This window comes from Bombus impatiens, unplaced genomic scaffold (genome assembly GCF_000188095.3).
Source record: "Bombus impatiens unplaced genomic scaffold, BIMP_2.2 scf_0023, whole genome shotgun sequence".
Classification (NCBI taxonomy): Eukaryota; Metazoa; Arthropoda; class Insecta; order Hymenoptera; family Apidae; genus Bombus; species Bombus impatiens.
In genome coordinates this window covers 583,245-604,588 of record NT_176442.1, presented here as the reverse complement: position 1 = coordinate 604,588, position 21,344 = coordinate 583,245, and the positions used below count along the sequence as shown (strand labels likewise).

The 21,344-nt window shown below is 41.3% G+C and overlaps 1 protein-coding gene across 3 annotated transcripts in view; it reads left to right on the top strand.

Annotated features, from left to right (window-relative positions):
* Positions 1-21,344, top strand: part of LOC100743843 (teneurin-a) — a 114,487-nt gene that overhangs the window by 420 nt on the left and 92,723 nt on the right. For 2 of the 3 annotated variants that reach the window (XM_012385573.3, XM_012385566.3), the window contains exon 1: positions 7-202. In XM_012385573.3, coding sequence (XP_012240996.1) covers positions 147-202 — 56 coding nt within the window. In that variant the 5' untranslated portion in view covers positions 7-146. Of the gene's footprint in view, positions 203-21,344 lie in introns of all 3 variants that reach the window. The other variant, XM_012385581.3, reaches the window with a different exon arrangement.

Genomic DNA, 21,344 nt, shown 5'->3' with positions numbered 1-21,344 from the left:
AACGATGCGAAGGCGGTTCGTCGCTGAGGCCGTTGCTTCACGTCGCCCATTGTGAGCTGCACTCGCCTCGCGAGCCGGAGCTGCTGCGACTCGACCATCTGGAGGCGCTCGAGCATAAGTCCGCGGCCGAGCGCGACTCTTACTCTATGATGGAGAACTTTCACAGCCCCGTGCCGCCGCCGCTGCCGCGACGTCACGTCCGGTAAGATCATCCGAGTTATTATCATTTTACCGTGCTGCGATATAATATGTACGTGTACGTGCGACGGGACGATTCAATGAAGTTTTCGGTGCTTGTTTGGTGGGAATTTTCGTTAAAGGTGGATAACAATTTCGGTCGATAGGAAATGTGTGCTAGCATGTTTCTTAGTGATTTTTTTTGTTCTTTTTTTTTGTTTTGTTTCCTTGTCGGTGGCTGGTTAGTGGGAGATTTTGATGTATTTCACGCACTATAAGATGATTTTCTGAAATAGGACAATTGCGTACGATTCTACGGAGATATAGCTCTTTCCAGGTTTTCGTTTATTTTCTTTCATTTCGTTTCATTTCTTATCCTGTTTTCTGCTTTCCTCAGAATCTTTCGGTATGTAACGTAGCAAAATTTGTGTCCCAGGAAGAATTCTCTGAGCCTTCGCGTGTGAATGTAGGATTTGGTTAAGCTGGTAGATCCATTCGCGTGACTCGTTTCGTAAAATATCGCAAATGGGATATCGCTGATTTTTTAGGAGAAAAATGTGAAAATCTAATGATGCAATGAATCGCATTTGGCGGAGGAATTCGTCGGTTGACAATCGCGAAGAATATAAGATATATATTACCAAGTTGTGTTTCGCTACCGAGTTAGAGCTGGTTTTCCACCGCGACGATTCCGATGAAATCAGTGTAACTAATTTCATTCGATCGTTTGCAAATAGCATGGAACAGGCAGTATGCGTTTACGGTATCGGAATCGAGCGACATTTTCAACGTACCTAAGCGAATAAAAATTCAGAAAATGAAATAAAAATATCCCGTGATCACTTTCAGTAAACTCTCGTGAAAATAACGAAATATGTACGGGTTAACGAAACGTGAAACGCTATACACGTTCCCTATACTTGGCAAACAACAGAGTACGCGATAAAACGCCAGGATAAAGTGACATAACTCGACCGTGTTCGAATAATTCTTAAAAATACAAATTTTACAAAGAATCAACGAATAATTCACGCGTCGGTTATCGAAGTAATTTCTACAGTTTATCTGTAGCTTTGCTTACCTGTTGAGTAGAATTAGAATTTCATGACCGATAAGATTATTCTCTTGTTAAGTTGATTTGAACGAAAGTTATCGACTATTTGCCCTCTAATTCCTTTGGTATTTTGGAATGTTTTCACAAAGAGATTACGTTTCGTCGGTCGAAACACATAGAAATTCTCCGCTATATACTCGATATTTATACCGGATAAAGTTACAGCCACTTCCAGATCAAATTCCGATACTATCGATGCGCAATATGTATCGCTGCGATTATTACATGGTAAGTCTCGTAGCAACAAACTGGTGGAACGTGTTTCGAACGAAATAAAGATTAAATTTTCCGGTTATGCTGATAATAACAAATACACTGTTCTCGCAATAATTCGCTGTACCGTAACTCATCGGAACAAATTGGTCCAACTCTTCTTCGTCGTTCGAGTCCAATGAAAGTTGCTTCTATCGTTTTAAAACGTTGTATCTACCCTATAGAAATACAGGGTGGTTGCTAACTGGTGGTACAAGCGGAAAGGTTGTGATTCTACGCGAAGATATAAAATAAAAAAATTTCTTTTTTTTAATTTTTTTAAAAATCTACAGTGAGATCCGTTATAACGAGACGCGATAAAGTGCACGCGTACCGAGCGAAAATTCAAAGTTGATTTTCTCGAAAACAAAGCCTCGAACGAAAAATTTTTGTTCTATGTTTTCGACTTCTTTTTTCGCGTAGAATCACCCCCTTTCCGCGTGTACCACCAGTTACCAACCATCCTGTATAACTGACCATTATAGTCTCGAATGCTGTCGTTTACGTTCTTCTGGTGGTACACGTACCAAGAACCATACGTTTGAACGTGAACGAAAGAAACTATCGGTTTCAAGATTTCTAACGTCGCTGTCGCCTCTACAAAGTACATAGGTTGATCGTTGGCAGACTTGGAATAAAAGGCAGACTTTTAACCGGCTGTTGTCGGTGCGCGAATCGCGAGTCGACAAATATCGAGTTTAATCACCGTTTTCGATTTACGACGGGGGGAACAATCGTACCGATCCGGAGAGCTTCATTTACGCTTGCCGGTGTATTTACGCGTTCTCAGTTGCTCGGGATGCTGCAATTATAGCACGAAAATGCCACGACCGATCGACGATAATGCGCGTGCTATTATTGTTGCGGTTATCGAGATTCGGCGCTGACGAACCCGACGAGTTATACAATAAAATTATGAACATAGAGACCAAGAATTTAATTTAGGATCGTACATTTAGTAGATTTTTGCATGTTTGCTTGTGCCATTTTTTTTCTTTTTTTATCTCACAACTGATTTTATAAAATTGCACCGCATGTCTCATTAAATGTGTCCAGTGGGTTGGCAACTAAGTGATTGCGGATTTTGCCAACACCACCTAATGACAAAATCCGCAATCATTTAGTTGCCAACCCACTGGACACATTTAATAAGACATGCGGTGCAATTTTATAAAATCGATTTTTGTAGATAATTTCAGATACATTGGGTTGGCAACTAAGTGATTACGGATTTTGTCAACGATTGTGTAACGACCAATAATATCTTAAATTATCTACAAAAATGGCGAAAAGGGGGAGGTCGGAAAGAATCAAAGTTGATACGACTTTATTAATTTTTAATCCCGTGGTTACGTTAACAAATAATCGAATGGTTTATTCGAGGATTAAAAACAGGCTTAAAATGTATGCGCGTCGAAAGAGATTTTGGTAATACACGTGCCGAGTTTATTTAATAAAAACGAAAGTGAGTACGCGGATCCGCGCGTATAATGATACCGCGCGCAAATTCAAGTTCGATATTGTGTCACGCGATCCGGTTACCGGGTTCAGATATCTGAAATATTCAAGCGGATGATTCGAATACCGTGAAGATGAGCGGGAAATATTTTTACCAAAACGCTTAAAGTGTAGAGAATATTGAAATTCTTAAAGTATTAGATATTTTATCGGAGAATAAGCTTTTGTGTATTGGCGAACGTTTGCTCGGAAGTACGCGATGTATTATTCACTGACATCTACTACTTACAGAATTTCAGATATTCCTTTCGTGTTTTCTCGCTTCATTATTAAATACAAAATAAAAATCTCTTAGTTGCAGAAATTTAACTTTCCACACGCTCCTAAGATTTCATTATGGATACACGGAGAAAGAATTTCATTTACATTTTGATTTCTTTATCGTAGCCATCGATATGATTGCTAATACCGTAATATCAACAACCTTAACTTTAATTTACAAATGTGATCTTTCGTTTTAAACCCACTAACTATAGATATACTTTATTTTCTATTTTTCAGTGCTTCCCATATTAAACGAATTTACTCTGAATTACAATATTCTATATATTCGTTTCCAAGGGTATTTAAAATTGGTCAGAAGTAATTTTGTTGGAATAACGGGTAGTTGAAATTCAATGACTCGTGCTTGGCAATAAGTATAATTGTGTCGAATAGTCGGTCGTTTCTTGGAGTCGATGACCGTGGTTGTTGAGCAAGTGCAAACGAAAACCCAGGTGACCCGCACCGGTTACGAGTGAATTCTCTATTTATTGGAAAGTTGATTTCTCCGGCGACTTTTATCGTTTCCAACTGGGTTCAGTCTCGATAATAAACCGTTCCGATTTTTCGCCGTGGAATTGAATCGTCCGTTGTATCTCGTGCTTGATACTCTGGCTTTTGATACTCCATATTAAAGAGATCGAACCTCTTTTAATAAGAACACGTAATCGATCATTCTCTATAAGAGAAAAAACAAAAAAAAAAAAAAGAAATAAAATACGCATTTCGTATTAAAAGTTCCCCTGAAACCTCTTTTTCATGCGTCGTTAGTTATTCCGTTATCGAGGAAATCCCAAAAATTCTGCGGCCAGATATCTCAGCTTGTAGCAACAGGGAGAAAGTGGAAGAACGCGATATATGGAAGAAGGGTGGCAAAGGGTTGAAAAAGGGGGTTGGTAGGTATACGAGGCGAGGGTTGAACGGGGATGGGGGATGGCTTCGCGAGTCTGCTTGCGGGCCAATATAGTAGGTGCTCGCACGATGGAATTGTGGCTCGTTTCGGAGGTTCACGCCCGAAGAACGGGGTTAATGACAAGCCGGCACTCGAGAGCGTTTCGAAATCGATTCGTGTTCGATGAGAATGCGCTGATTCGAAACGGAAAACTTGCAACTAACGGTCTGCACAGAGGTTTCCGAGGGTTTGACGGTTGAAAGGGATATATGCCCCCTTTGAACGGGGGCTCGGAGGCGGCGTTATTGCGCGATACCTTTTCCACCCGAAACGACGGAAAAGGTCACCGATACCTGTGCGATATTCGCTCGATTTAGTGTTATCGTTCGATTAGCGGCTACTTGGATCCTCCGTTTCTTCATTTTCCATTCGTTTTCTTCGTTCCATTTGGATATGCCAAGAGAGAAAATCGTGGGATTGTGTTTGTCGAAGTGTTTTTAAAATTGAGAGATTTAGTGGAAAGACGGGTGCTATGATTTTATAGATAAATAATTTGCTCATTCGGCGTTAAGTTAACACACCATGGACCGATCGTTGCCGAATCTCCTGACGATCGCAGCTCTCGAGTGGCGGATGCATCTCGGAAAAGGCGCAACGGATACCGGAAGTATTCGGCGACGCGTGGTCGGTCGTTTCTGAAACGTGGACGTAATTAAAAGCGAATATTAATTAGGGGCAGCACCCACGGCCATTAGCTGTATCGATCGTAATCGAAATGGCCAATTATATTAATTGAATCGCCGCATTACGCACATCAGTTTTCCGTCTTTTCCTAATTATTCTTTATGGTCTCTTTTCTAGCTTTAGATGCATAAATTTCATCGTTATCTTGAAATAGCATCAGAAGCTAATCCCCGAAAGATAATACGACACCAAAAGAGAAAGCTGTAACGTATTAGCAACGATATATTTTTAAATCGTATGCTGTACTTTTTTATTCTTTTGTTTTCTATCTTTTCTTCTATTATACCATCGTAGCGGTAAAAACTGATTCGGTGTTTGTAAAGCGACGCTCAATCATCCTTCGATAATTTACTATTCTATAGAATAGAATGATGTCTCCGTGGAGACACACAAAAGTCTCTAATCTGGATCGAGTTTGCTCCCAAAAGTTCTTATTCCTTTTTTGGCGAAAACGTGGGTGTAGTTTTTGGAACCCGCCCAGAACCATTTCCATAAGGTTTAACGTGCCGTGACTAGTTGCTAATGTACCGTTGCTTCTAAGTCCCATTGGAATCATCGTTACTGCTAATTACTCGCATACGCGTTACGTTCAAGCAAATTGTTGCTGTGTGAATTGCATGACATAAAATAACAAAAACTACGGTAGTATAGGTTTGTCTGTGTACATTCGATACAATTCGAAACAAATCCCAAGAAAGCGTACGTGGAAGCTTTTACGTAAAATTTCTAAGAATTCGCAAAAAAAAAAAAAGAAAAAGGAAATTCCAAGCAAGTCGAAGTAAGAATTGGAACTATTTGATCGAATATCTTAAAAACACGTCGTTTAATTTTCACGAGTTACTATCTCGACGTAAAAAGCGAAGAGACGTTCGCGAAAAAAGCAACTATAAAGTGAAACTACCGAGGAGAAAAAATTCCAGCTAAACTTACGCGAAGTCGGCGAGTTCGGTATCGACGAAGGCGTGCAAAGAGTTTCGACTTTCAAGTTTGCCGCGCCGTAGAATTTAAATCTGCCGCTTTCTTGCTCCGATACAGCGCCAACTACAATCCGCCAACTTAATCGTATCTGATAGTGTTTGGCAAATAGAAATCTCTGTTCCACGTATATTTGCTAACCTACTTACGTTATTAATAATATTTTCCAGAGATATTTCAAGATAAAAGATTCCTCTCTGTAATATTCTCGCTTCCATCGTAGTCGTACGACCGTGTATTTTGAATCGCGACGTAGCATATTATTTTCGCGAAGAAGATAACGACAGATTCATAAATATATTTAATTTCGTCTGTAAAATTCCTACCTTGCCTTCTACGTAATTAAGAACGTGAAGTTTGCTTTCTATTTGTAATACGACTTACACGTTGCCTCTGTACATACGTGCCTTTTTATTGCACGTTCAAAACTGTGAAGCTCTAGCGAGAACAATAAGACGCTTATCCGCACCGTTCAAGATAAGAAGCTGTGGATGCAACGACGCGTGCGCATGCGCGGTCATAGGTTCACCTACCGGTGAGTGTATCAAAGCTTCGAGCTAAGACAAACAAAGTGATACGGTGACGGCAACCCTCGAAGGTTGTTTCGAAGTACGAAAGGAAGAGAGAGGAGAGAGGGGCATTTGCATCGACGCAAACACGGAAATCCCAGTGCAACCTGTTTGCCCCGAGTGCAAGTTCGCCGAACGTAATGGAAGTCTCTCCGTTAAACGCTGTCTCGTTCTCGTTTCACGTCGCTCCTTGTCGCGAATGCGTTTCTGGTTATCGTACGATATCGTTTCGCTTTAGTTAAAACAAGTATAGCGCGCCGCTTTGAAAGTTGTCGCGAGTTTTGCTTCGTAAGTTTTCACGGGTGTTACTCTGCAATTTATTGCCAGATTAATTTCCAAAATTCTTGCTATTTTATATAATACCAAGTGTTTTGTTACGCGTTTTTTTTTTTTTTTTTTAATTTATTCTTCTTGTTTCAAACTCTATATCGACTTTAACGATATTAATGATTATAACGTATGTTATCGATATACCTAACGAAGCTTTAGCAATTGGTAAATACATCGATATTTTAGCTTACGCGATATCTATGCAAATTGATATCGACCCACCTATTTAAACTACTTATAAATACTTTTCTCTCTCTTTTTTTTTTTAATTTACGATCACTTAGATTTTTCGTCGACACTTAACTTTTGTATGTCATAAGTAGTTGGTGTTTTTTTCGATTAAATCGTTTGGACGAAGGAAAGCCTTAAATTCGAGCAAGGTTCAAAGCGTTCCCTATTCTTTGTGCAACCAAATTGTTCGAAAACTTCTCGTGGAGAAGCAATTGAGAGGGACACTCCCATCCGGCTGCCGTGCGCCCTGAGGAAACTCAATTTCGCGCGGAGGGTCAGTCGCTGACGTAACGAAGAAAAATCTTGGGAGGTTGACTCGCATGGTACACACGATCTAACGACTTTACGAAAGGTAGGAAAGGTTGAAGACGCACGAACCGTGTCGTTCAGCCACTTCTTCTCCAAATAAATTACTCGTCTTCTTTTTCTCTTTCGCCATCAACTAGTCCATCTGATAAAATAGCAAACTCTAATATAATTATAATTGATTAATCAAATTTCAATTCTTCGCTTGTTCACCAAACAACCGATATATTTTCTTACATTTAACGTAGCACATATTTATGCGATTTTCAAAAATTAAATTCTGTTGGGTTGGCAACTAAGTGATTGCGGATTTTGTCGTTAGGTGGTATTGACAAAATCCGCAATCACTTAGTTGCCAACCCAATACACTGGAAAACTTCTGATTGCAGCGAGCGAATTTGTGAAAGTAAACCACGTACGGTTAATAGAAATTGCGTGGTATTTAATCTTGCACAAAATTGTCGCTATCGATCTTCGCTTAATTCGAAAATTCCCGCTGGACGTAAAATCATCCTGAAAGGACTGGTACCCCGAACGAAAGCAAAGAGAGAACAGGGTACCGTTGCATCCGTCGTTTCCGCGTCCGATCGATATACACTTGCGCGGGGATGGTTGGAACTGAAAGGTAACGCGGCGTACGAAAGGCAAACAAAGTGATAGGAGAACTGCGTGCAAGAGGAGAGACACGAGAGGAAAGCAACGGGAAGGAGTAGGAAATAGAGTATAGGTGGTAGGGTTGCAGGAAGGCCAAGAGGAGCCGCGTGGAGTATGTAAAAGGCAAGCAAGCAACGCGGGGCGGCTGCTCGGCGCCGACATTTCGCGGTGAAGCGACCGACCCCATAGTCATGCATCACTCTGTCCCACCGACGACTACCTACTATATCCGTACTATATCCATACTAGTATACAGTGGTTCACGAAAGTATTTCAACATTTATCTAAACCGTATATAGATATCTTATTATTATTATTATTATGTGTTGCACAAAACATTTTGAAATTTTATTAGCACTAGAACGAGACACGACGATCATAGTTGTATTGGTAACATTAGTCGTACTGGTTGTGTACTAAATTGTTGTTGAACGTATGTGCGCAATAAATATATGCAGCGTATAGAAATTACAAGATTGGTTACAAATTTGATCACGGTGCTAATAAAACTTCAACATTTGTAATGTAAAACGTACATCAGGTGTTCCGTGATAAGTGTACAAATACTTTTACGAAGCACTGTACCATTGCCACGCGAGATCTATCTCTCCAACTTCGTCCGAACCTCTATCCACCCTTTTTCTCCTTCATCCTCTTCCTCCAACCCCTTCTCCTTTACCACGTTGCGTTCCGCCGTTTCCGGCCACCTCTATCTTCTCTTCTCCCTCCATTCATTTCGTTCTCCAACTCGTTCCATTGCGCCACCATAGTCTTCTTTCTCTTTTTCCTCCCCTTTCCCCCTCGCCTTTCACCTTTTCCCTACCGACGTGTTTTCTACCTTCCGTGCTGTCTACCCATCACCCTCCTCTTTTTCCGTGGGTCTTTCCTACCCGCCGTGAACACGCACCACCGGTCATCCACGTTTCCTACTCCAGTCTGTTCTACATGGTTTTTTCCCGCGCTTTTACACAATGCCTCGTCATAAAGAGACCGGTGTGTTTCTTCGAGCAATTTGCACGTTTGTCAGCAGGTCCCCCAAACGAGACCCCGGTCTGTTTCTCTGTATATCTCCTCGTTTGTACCCTGTCATTCACGTGTTTGATCCTCCCATGTGAATTCATAGGGATGCGTGGCGTGAACGTACTCGGTGAAACCGATATTATTATCACTTCCATGAATGTAGTGTTCGAATAAGTTATGAACCGACTCGTGGATATATTTCATAGTTCTTTTAAAAGAAATGTAAAAGAAAATACCAGTACCTCGATGTTAAAATCAGTACTGTACTTTAGCGATATTGTTCGTGGTTAAATAATGGATCAGCGAAAGAAGCGCAGGCTTGATAGGTTCGTAATATAGAAGACTATCTTTCGTTGATGCAATTTTCAAAATAGGACGTACTTATTTTTACTGTTAGCGACTTCGTCATCTGGACATATCAGTAGGTTCGGTACTCGAAGTTTTAATTTATTATATTATATTGTATCGTATTCCTTTCTTCTTTATTCTGCTATATTCCTTGCACCAACTGTACTCTTCTCCGGGATGGAACGAGATCCGAATCGTTCCGGGGTTTCTCGGTGTCGCTTCCGTCGACGCGCGGAGACGTTTCCGGCTCGGGAAAGCTGGACAGATACGGTTTTCGTGTATTTACCGATCGTTTATTTACCGATCTGGGTGGTTATGGGGGCTGGAAAAGTGGTTGAGTCGGTCGCTGACTTTGGCGAACGATCAGGTTTAGAGAGAAATTTTAGGAGAACAATAATTCAACGACATTTAAATTACATAATGATCTTATGGTTAATAGAATTTAATAAATTATTCTGCGAATTGCGAAAACGAACTTCGTTTATATTTTATTTAAAAATCGCCAAATACCGTGAAATAGAACCCTATGTAACTTACAGCTCCTATCATCCTATATAACAAAAACTTCGTCCAGCAGCCACCCCATTGCATGCCAGCAAACCATACTAAATATAATAATACTATTCGATCGACTGCTATTCCATGATATCTTTCGTCCCAAAAATTCTTCTCCACATTGAGATTACCGCTGAGATCCGCTCCCCCAAGGTATATCGCTTGTCCAAGGATTGTTTGGATCGTTGGAACCCAAGCGGAAGTGTTGCCAGTCCTGCCAGTGATTTCGAGCGAGAATATCCTTGTCGTTCGATACTAACGCGACCACCATGGTTAGTACACTGTTTCTCTTTGTTCTTCGCGTGGCTTGTTGGCGTTTCATGGCGGTAGAGAATGTATTCCTTGTGGAGGATGAAAGGAGTTAGAGGACATACGCGAATAGAGAAAGAGGAAGAGAAATGCCTGTAGAATAAGAGCTTGCCGCTCTACGTGACAGCGCGGATGAACGATGGTACGACTTTTCTTTCCGCCAGGAATATTCCACTTGCAATGGAATATCGGTACACCAGCGGTATTTTTCCGCTAGATGGGGACGATCACGCTTGAAACGTACATATATTTCGACAAATCGCGGTTGGAATCGTTCTTTGTCCTTCTACATCGCCGGAAAGTGTACGATATTTTCGGGTGATTTTGTTCTTGGTGAGCAACGAATGCATAGGTAGCGTTAACCAATACTATTGCGTTCCTTCCTAACCTCCATCAATATCGAAGCATAAAACGCGAGAAAGTATGCGCGATACTCTTCTATGCTGGAACTTACGTTTCCATTAAAAATCGTTCAGAAGGCATGTTTAAATTTTAGCTCGCGGTATCACGATTAATTAACGTGATTTTACGACGAAATCGCGTTGCCAGCGAGCGATGGTGCTGCCAGGCGACATGGGAACGTAACGGTGGCCAAAAATAAAGTTTCAGATAGGTTATCGCGAGAGAAACTGGAAAGGAAACGTCAGCCAGCTTGCGAATGTTTTGGACTGGCGGAAGTGTGTAAACAACGCCAGCCGTTTTACTTCCGCTCGACGCTTTGTTTACACGCGGCCAACCCACCGTAAAACGACAAGCTCTTAGGTTCGTGAGACGTGGAATCGTTGGAAGGAAAAGAATAAACTGATAGAGTGTGAACGAGATAAGGAGGGTCGAAGGTGATCAGGAAATGTTTAATTGAAGGATAAACTGGTTTTTGTTGAAGATGGAGAGAGATAGGTAGTGTTAGATTCAAGTTGACACTTAATGGCTGACGCTTATCGGTGAAACTTTATCCCGCCATTTTTGTTTTAATACTATCATCTCGTAATATCCGTTTAAGTATTAACGACCTATCGAATCATCAGTACGTGGAATGTAACAATTAAGCTGCTGATTTTTAGACATTTATAGGAACAGGCAAAAATATATAGATGCAGGCAATTATAATTTGATTAATTCTAACGCCGCGGGTCAACGATGGCGCCATTGACACGTCAACTATGTACACGCTAGTGACAACAAATAACATTTATACGGAGATTTGTGACATTCTACATATTTAAATTCGCGAATGTTCGTAGCTATTTGCTGGAAAATAAATAATGAAGATTTAAATAAATTAGCACGGTATGCGTTCCATTATGAAATACTTTCCCATGCGTGCAAAATTTAAACTGAAAAATATCAATCTGCAAAAGTATATTAACACGTTCGTAGCCACTGATGTAACATTATATCTTTTTGGAAGTTACAGTTGGTTGCCGGTGACATAAAATAATTGATTTATTAAAGAGAGCAGAAACTCGGTGTGTTGCTGAAAGTGGAATGCAATTTGAACATCTGTTTTAACCATTTATATGTTCCTTTACGTTTATTTACATTCATTTACATTTCCGTTTTAATGCTTTTACGTTCATATTGCGACCTAATGATCAATTTGCGGACCTGTACGCATTAGGTTGCTGCATATGAAATGTCAATTTGCCAAACTTTGAAATTAGTCAGTGGATAGCATATCTGTTTTAAATTTTGGCCTATATTCGGTTACTAGAAACCGCGTTAACTAAAAACGAACTGACTACGATGAACATTTCTTAAATATTACGAAGTGTATTCGATTACGAATTTGAATAAAAATTTTCATTAATTGTAATCTTCGGAATATTCGCATTTTCTTTTTCTTTTTGTCAGTTTCAACTGCATCGTCTTATTGTGTCAGTAAAGCAAATATTCAAGACGAATTAACACATTCTATACAGCACAGAAGCGTTTTCCAATAATTTACCCTAACCTCTATCAAAGTATTTTCCAATAACGGATTAACTCATCGTCTCACGCTAATATTAGGGAGAAGTTTGTAATACATACGCGTTACATACTCGTCGCTAATAAAATTCTCTTCAACCGTATGACAGCCAAGATGAGAGAGAGCTAATATATTACTCTCCAATTCCACGAGTCTACGTTGCTTTTCACTGGATGTCTGCTGTTCACCAACAGTGAAGTAGACATAATCTATAACCAACTACAGAAGCATATCCTAACCTTCAAATTCCATCATCCTTGCCCGGTTGTACTACGATTACCGCTTCGCCTCTGCCCCCATCCCTGTGTAATAGAAGACGCCTTATCTGTATGCTACAATGTCGGACAAATTTATAACTCGTTAATCTAAATAGTATGCAACAATAGGGTTCCATGAGTAAATTGAGACGATAAACTGTCGATAATGCCGGTCCGTTGTAACGAAATAAAGAAGTATCGGTGTTGTAACAACTTTAGACGCTATTGAAGTGGTTGAACAAGGTTCGAACTGTTGGGAAGTACAACTAATAGTGTTACAGTTGCGCTATGGTAAACTTCGCAGGGAATGTGAGAAAAGCGGTTGGAGCAATTAAAGGGGACGAGAGTTCGACCAGAAAATCTCCTCTATAAAAGAACCTTTAAGCAGCACGAGCAATGTTTCAAACAGTACAATTTCCTCGGCCAAATTTTGAAACAATAAATAGTTCCAAGTATTCTAGGTATATTTGAAGTGTTTACTAAACAAATTTTAGTTACTAAGTCAGGAGTGCAGAAAATTTGTAGTCTGAATGATACAATTATTATATATTTCTAGAAGCTACAATCCGAATTGTAAAACCCCAAATGAAGAAAAGATCAGACAATTTTAGAACCGATCGAACGAAACATAACATTTACATTCCGTCTCCATACTTCCAACTATTCCCACCTTTCCTATAGTAACTCACGCTATCTTGCCTTTAACTATTCCAAGTTTTACGATGACAGTTGAGAAACAAATAACGCGCGAGTCACGGTTCGGAACGACGAGGTAAAAAGTCGGTAAGTCCCATTACTGGAACACGAAGAATCCACGTACACATGGGATGACGCTATCTCGGCGTATTTACGGAAAATCGACGTTGAGGAGTGTCTGTAGAATATCCAAGTGGGTATATCCAGCATCGCGTCACTTAGGCGGACTAGACGCAGTCTCGGCAATTGATAGGTAGTCACGCTAGGCTGACCTCAAGGGACATCAGTTCGTATAGCATGCTGGTCCCCCCTCTCAACCCTTCGAACCTATCCACCTTCGTAAAATCTACTCCCAAGCCGAGCCTTCTCGTAGCTTCTGCCTCGTATCTTTCGCCTCTAACCTCTCTTTCCCATTTTCTCTTCCCTCCTGCTTGCTTCACTTGGACTAGTTCCTCTCCAGAGGGCGCCACCGTCGCCAGCCCTCCCCAGTGACGATCTCGCGTCTCTTTCGTTTTCCACGCTTTTCTCACAAATTTGTCAGATCCGAGGAAATGTTCTACGAAATAAAAATAAAACATGACAATTTGAAGTAATGAATCACGCACACATAAAATGGAAAAGCACATATAAAAAATTACTTCACTTAACAACCAAATGTGGAGATCATTCGGAAGGAAATCATGTCCTTGTTTGAGTCAGTTGAGTTCAATTCGTTCATTCTTTCAGCATTATCTCAAGCACCTAATAATTTAAATATTCGTTACTAACTTAGATAAGCACTTTTCGAATATTTTATTCAAATAATATTCATCGGGGTAATACCTAACTCTGGTTTTTCGTTGTCTTCGCGTTTTCGTCTTATGCGCCATCCAGACACCCCTTTTCTGCCTCATCACCTTCAACTACCAGCCTTTATCCTTTGTGTAAGCTCGGCCTCCTTGCAACATCTCGACGCGTCGAAGCTCCGCCGAGCGGATATCTCGCTGCACTTTCACCATCGCGGTTAAACCTCTACGTATCCTACCTTTATCAGGACCAAGCACGATGCCGCGTTTTGCCTACCTTTCCACCTCGTTTCCACGCATTTTAGATTTTACACCTTGCTCGCCTTTTCTTTCACTTTTTCTCCTTCTTCGGTTCTGTCTGACGATTCTATTCCAGCAGAATTTCTAGTGGGCACGACGTTCGTGCATTTTACGACGACTAGCAGAGCAGCCTGGCAGTAATATCTGCGCGAGTACAAGGTTAGGTGTCTTTTGATTTTATTTTTTCACGCGAACCATTTGGTAAGAACGATTTTTTGTATTAGATGCTGTGGCGTGTACGGGCTTTTTGTTGCGTTTTCCAGCATTTGAGGTTATGATATGATATGTTAATCATGATTCTCTGAAGAACATTGCCCTCTCTCACTTTTGGTGGAGTCCGCTTTTACTTAAAGCTAATAAGAATTCTACTTTATCAAAAAAGAACAGAGAAAAGATTATCGAATTATGAAAATAACCATACTACAGAATTGATAAGAAAATGATTTTTTTAGAATTCTTTTCGATTGGGGGTGGTCGCGGTAATCCTCATAATTTGTAAGATAACTTAGGTAGCAGCATTGGAAAGGCTGGTAGTCCGCTCTGCACGTAGCCAGAGTACGAGCGTCTAGACGGAAGATTGGAAGGCGAGAGCTGCTGGTGGCCCAGTTTCGGGGCACAAGGAATGAAATTTATTTCATCAGAAGCGCCTGTGTGCGGCCGACGTAAACGGATCCTTGAGCCGTTTTCGATTTAACCTTCGAGTCCGCCAGAGGTTCACAGGGATGAAATTTTTCGGTCCGCTTCAGTGGGCAAGTATTAATTTAAGGAAAACTAAACCATCCAAAACGTTGAATTCTTGATCGTGCCATCGGCGAAGACGGTGGAATTTTAAAATTAGCTTTTTGAACAATTAGATTTTCTATTTCATTTTTTGACTACCTATTTCATGTGAATTTTTGTCAAGCTTTTCTTAATAAAGATATTTGAGATATTTGTAAATCTCTATTGGTTTAGTTGTTCGCAGGAATATGTTGGAAACTGCAAAATTTATGGTAGGTATTGAACGAATCGATTAGGTATGCATTCGTGTTTGAAATTCTGGGGTAAGTGCCGTGCTGTTCTTCACAGTTCTCGTATAAGCCAGGGGACTGACAGGTTAAATTACGGGTACCATCGCCTGGAAGCTTGCAAAGCTTGTGAAAGAACACGATTGTATTCTGCACTTTCTTCGCGGCTCTTCTTGCTTACATCAAATTTTAGGGTCGTTTTACGTAACTTTCTGTAATCAAACTTCTCTATTTGCTTAAGTGTAAATAATTGATTACGATTCTTTGATCAAAATATTAAATCGTACCATCGACGGAATCTGTCTGTAATTCCCTTTTCATCGTTTCACCGAGCAAAGCATTCGGGGATTGTCGTCAGAGGACCTTCCATCAGGGAGAAAATTTGCGCGGAGCGAGCGGACGTGTTTATAATTACGTGCGCACAAAAGAGTATAACTCCGAAAATTAGTGGCAGCACCGGAGGGGAAATTCGTGGCCGTTACTACAAAGAAGCGCTCCGCTGGCGTGCTCGCTACAAAAAACCGTTTATATCACGGAGAGCCCGCATACCGTTCTCCCTACTCCGTATTCTATCTCCAAAAAAGAAAAAAGAAAAAAACGAAGAAGATTTTAATAAATCTCGTCGAGCGTTAAATTACTCGTCGTCGCCATTGTTCTTCCTATCTCGATGATTGTCTTTCTCGTCGTTTGTTTATGCGTCCGCGTGTCGTCTGTGGATTAACTTTCTTTTAATCGCGTAATTAGAGCGCGAGAGAAGAAGACTTGGCGTCGCCAATGTGAACAGACGCGATGCCACTGAAACGGTAACGATTAATACAAAGAAACTAGAGTGACCGGGTAGGTGAAACGGACGAGCTAGCTCTGTTAGCTGGAGCTTTCGCGAGAAGTGGGGCGAATGAGACAAGCGGGCGAGTCGTAAGTGCAGAAGAGCAGTTGGACCACCTGCCGACCGTAAAACCGATTTGGCGACGCTTCTGTGCCTGAGAGGTATTCAACGCGGCCGTCTGCAACGGACTTTGTAATTTAGAGTCAATCTCCTTTATTATCCGTAATGCGCCGCTCCGTCCCCGAGATTCCTGCGTAAAATCTATCTCGCCCGAGCTTGACGCTCGCGAGCGCCACAGTATTCTACGAACGAGGCCTGTGGATACTGAAACGACAGGATGGAAAGGGAAACAGGGGGAAACAGCGAAGAGGAGGTAGGCTCCGGCTTTCGCGTTACGCTTCTTCGGTCTTCGGGACGAGTCTCCGCTTCAGTTCCGTTCGATAAGAGGCACGAAGCTTCGAGTTACTTAATACCTCGTAGCTCGTCTCCGTGAAACTGGCCGCGGCCCTTCTGTACTGATCAAAACCATCGTCTTCCGTTTCCCTCTTTCGAGTTGCACTTTCTTTCCCAGATCAAGTTCTTTGGGCGTTAGCTTGTCTTTCTTCCTATTTCCAGCCTGTTCCTTTGTTCTTTCTCGTTTTTCCGGCTACTTGGATTCTGCCACCGTGAAATCGCATCTCGATAATCGGTAAGAACGCTGCGACCATTTGATGAACTAGCGATTCGACATCTGATCTCTGATTACCGGCAGTTGGTGACAGTGGCGCCATCTGGACTGTTTCTTCCGAGCGCGGTTTCGTAGCCAGATCAGTATCGTATAGATATTCGGTGAAGTACGGGTGGATTGGTCTCTTTTTACGAAGATTTGTTCTCCTTACAATGCAGTGAAAGGAAGCAGTCTCGTTTGAGGATTTATGAGCGAGTTTTGCCTGTTGTCTAGTCGAATGAAAGACTCCGGGAGATTGATATAGTCGGGCAGAGAGGACTGTTGATGATAGAAAATAATATACTGTTCATTGACGCAAATATCAGAGATTCGAAAGGAAAGGAATAATTGCAAAGTATGGATTGTGTCTTTAATCTTTTTGGAAGGTTGCAATTACAATTCGAATCGTTTTTCGTAACGAAATAGTAACGCGGCTGAATATACCCAAGGACGAATTACCCAAGTTAAGGTACCTGTAAGTTGTAGTTCTAGTAACATAAATTGAATCTAAACAGAAATGCAAATTGTGTTGCTAACATCTCTGTTTGTGATGGACCGTAAATTGATGGTCTTGGAACTTGGGCCACTTGCGGAACTATCAGTACTGTATACTTGATATTAATTACCAGTAATCCAGTCACATTTGCATATTTCTGTTTCTATCCGCGTGTATGTTTTAAAGGCGAAATGTGGCAGTTCCGCCAATTTTACTTCTATTTTATAATCAATTCAAAACAAAATTTATAATAATAATAAAAAATGATTTATAATCAATTACAAAAGTGTTATCGAAAATACGCGAAGTGTATATCGATCAAGATGGCGGCGTTCATGTCACGTGATCGTGAAACTTGCAGCGCCATTAATATACGTACGATTCGTGCATGATTTGCTTGCTCTTGCGTTGCCGTCAAGTGCAACCGGCTGAATAAATAAACGCAATTGACTCCGCGCGGGAATAACGTACGCGTATCGGCGAGTTTATAAATACTTGAAGACGATGAAACGGTTACGTGTAACTATGCGTAAAGAAACAAAAAAACAAACGGTGGCAAAAGGAAACAGCTCGATGGCAGCAGTGGTACGGGATACACCGAAACGCGATCCTAGGTTGGATGGTTGTGGCAGAGGAGTTCAGGAGGTTATAAGTAATTCATCGCTTGGTAGCTGCAACGAAACATTGAGATCCGTCGTTGATTCGGTATGTCTCTGTGAAAACCATACTCTCTTCTCTCTCTTTCTCTTTCTAGTTTACTTATGTTAGTGAAAGTTAATACGCTTACCGCTATGTGGAGCGCGAATTTTTGTTAATGTCGCTGTTTACTCAGTAAGAATTATTTGTGGTTCAAATTGTGTTTCGTACATACTGAATAGAGTATGTTTATATATTTTAGAAAATAGGTTGTGATTTTCATAAATGGTCGGGTTTCAATAAACGATAGTCATTATGTTAATGTATTTAAGTTAGGTGAATTTCAAATACATAAACCTCTTGGTGATTTTGGCATAGAATGTTTTACGTTGAATTTCAAAGGATATAAAAGGATAAAATGTAGAAATTTCGTATTGATACATTTTTATTTTTAATACTTTTTATAGTCGCAATAGAAACAAAAAAATATTATTGCTACCTAATAACTCGGAATTCTTTTCCCCATAAACATAACCAAGATATATATGTATTTTTCGGACTATAGCAGAGAATTGCCCTTTTTGACTGAATACGAATCCCAATTTACTTCAAACAAAATATTCCTCACCCCTTTTCCTATTCTACTCACACCCTCCGTCTACTTGCACTCCTATTTCCTTCCTACATCGTTTTAACTTTTAACACATCCCTTTATGCATCTCTCTGCTCTCTCAGTCAGAGTGCTGCATCTCGACATATTCCGTGTCCCAATGTAAATAAACGTGCGCCAGTCGAGTCGACGGCCGTTAACCGTTAATGACGAGACTTCGTGTGGCAACGAGCAGGGAAAATGCTTACGCCGCTCCACGCCTGGCGAAAAGGAAGCAAGCACATAACCTCAAACCTACAAAATTTACGCGGTTGGTTTTGGGTGGCACGTATGTAACGAGCAACACCAACTCCCTCCATAAAAGCAGATCGTAAAGATCGGCGCACGGAGTCGAATGTAGATTGTAAGGATCAAATAGATCGTATGTAAGGATGTATCAAGTTGCATGATGCATCGTTGAGATGGTCGCAGTGAGAACCTATGTCGAGACAAGTCTCTGTTATATTTACATGCCGCGTCGCAACTGAAAATTCTAGAAAGTCCGAAATTTTTGGTAAATACTTTCACAATAGAATATCAAAAATTATGTATGTAGCGTTAACGATGAATAAACGTCATACCTGAGACCATCTCACACGAGACTAGCGATACAAGTCTCTTCGTGTGTGTGTGTGTGTGTGTGTGTGTGTGGTGCTTAACGTGCGAAACAGAGACATAGAGAAACGCGGAATAAGAAAAAGGTAGGCTAGAAAGTGGTGAAGGTAGTGGATCCGCCACAAAGGGTGGTGAGAGCACATCGACACACGCAGACGTAGTTATCTGTTCCAATTAACCTCTTACATTTCGTTCCCTTCCACTAAATCCCTCTTCTACCGTTGCGTCCCGTGGCGCTGCCTCCCCATCCGATCTCCTGTCGCTCTGTCACCGTCTCTTTTTTTTCCTGACCTCCTCTTTCCCTGCCCATAGTCTGGAACGGTGAAATTGAATCGACGCTCTTCGTCCCGTGTCCCTGGAACGGGAAGACGGCATCCAAGTATCGTTTCTGTTCGGCTTTAAACGAGCGACGGATGGAGGGATGGGGTTAAAGGTATCTGTCGGTCAGGCAGTCTCCTTGATTCGCCGGGAACCATTGATATTTTCGACCAGACACTATCAAGACAATATACAGCGTAGAAATTGTGCATTTTAGGAAGGTACGTGTGTACGTGTATTTATGTGGTTGAAGGTATAGAGATCGATTGAAGCGAATGGTATCGGGAATTATGAAATTGACGCAAATTAATTGATTATGGAAATACGGAAGTTACGAAACGCAGAATATTAATAAGGATAGCTGTTATTTTTTCTTTCTCTCGCTCTCGGCTTTTTTGATCGATCGCGGCTGGAAACAACAACCCGATCGTTCGGAACGGTTATCGTACCATTCCACTCGGAACAGTACCATTCTTTGAATATTTAATTGGGAAGAATTTTATTTTAGCCAACGATAGGAACCGTATTTGCTTCCGAATAGAATTCATGGTCCTTGGTACTTGTTTTAAATAGATGGATTTCGTAATTCTTGAACTTAAAATAAATGACCTTTCTTTTAACGTTATACACGAGACATAAAAATAAACACGAGAATGAGAAAATGCAAGGTTATTAATAGAGAAGAATTTCTGGAATTAAACCTCGACCAGCTACATTTCTGGAATTTCCGCATACACCGACGTCTTCTTTCTATCCGCTTCTGAAAACACGATTGCTGGCGTGCACTTATACAGCCAGTACTCCCTCCCTCTTCATCCGTGGCGCGGACATATTAAGCAGCGTGAGTTGCAAATACGTGGCGCATTAAGTAAGCGAATAAAGTATTCCGTTGCATGCACGTAACGCACGTACTCTTTCTCGTTTTCGTGCGAGCCACCGCGACATATTTCGTATGTAATTCTTATGCAAGATTACCGTGCGCGCCGCTAGGGGAAAATTAGTGGCGTTCGCTAGGGACAAAATTAAGGACGACTGCCTGGGCACGAACTTAACGATGCTTCCCGCTAGAATTAGGGATGCTCGCCTGGGAATGGATTTAGGAATGCATATAGGAAATACGGTTGACCCGCGTCATTGATTTCTGCGACGACTGTACGAAATTTCTAGTGAATTATTAGTATCCACATACAAAGAATTGTTAAATAAAAGACACGTTTAGAATTTTTAACAGGATGATATAGTTTTTTGCTTTTGAGCAACAGAAAATTCTTATTCAAGTTAGAGACACCTTAAAAATGTATAACTCGACGGTGCAAAACTTTGACAAATCGATATCGAATTCACGTTTCATTTCATCTGGCGATAACAATGCTACTCGTTCCACTGCACTGCCCAAAAAGTTTGTCCAGTGACCGAGTTTGATCCACTCGCGGTCCGTGTTGCAGTCACGTGTGGGGCGCGCTCTCGCGTTTGGAAGTCTGGGCGCGTGGATTTTCGAGCGCGGATCTCACGTTGTGTGACGTATGCATAATATTTCGTCTGCCACGTGCAGGAAAACGGCACACAAAGTAATGACTGGGCGGCAGCGTCACGTCGTCGCGGTCGGATCAATATCGGCCCCGGAATAGAAAACAGAGACGCGGGCGACGACGACCGAGCGAAAAGTGAGTCGACGCCGACGGACAAGGAAGCGCAAACGAAGCCAACGTTGACCCGTTGGCCTTCGTCGAGTTTCGGTGAAGCGTTGCAAACTCTCTTGACCGCGCGCGAATGGTCAATTTTGCATGCGATCCAGTTTTTCCCTACCGACACGCTCGGGTTCTGCATAAAAA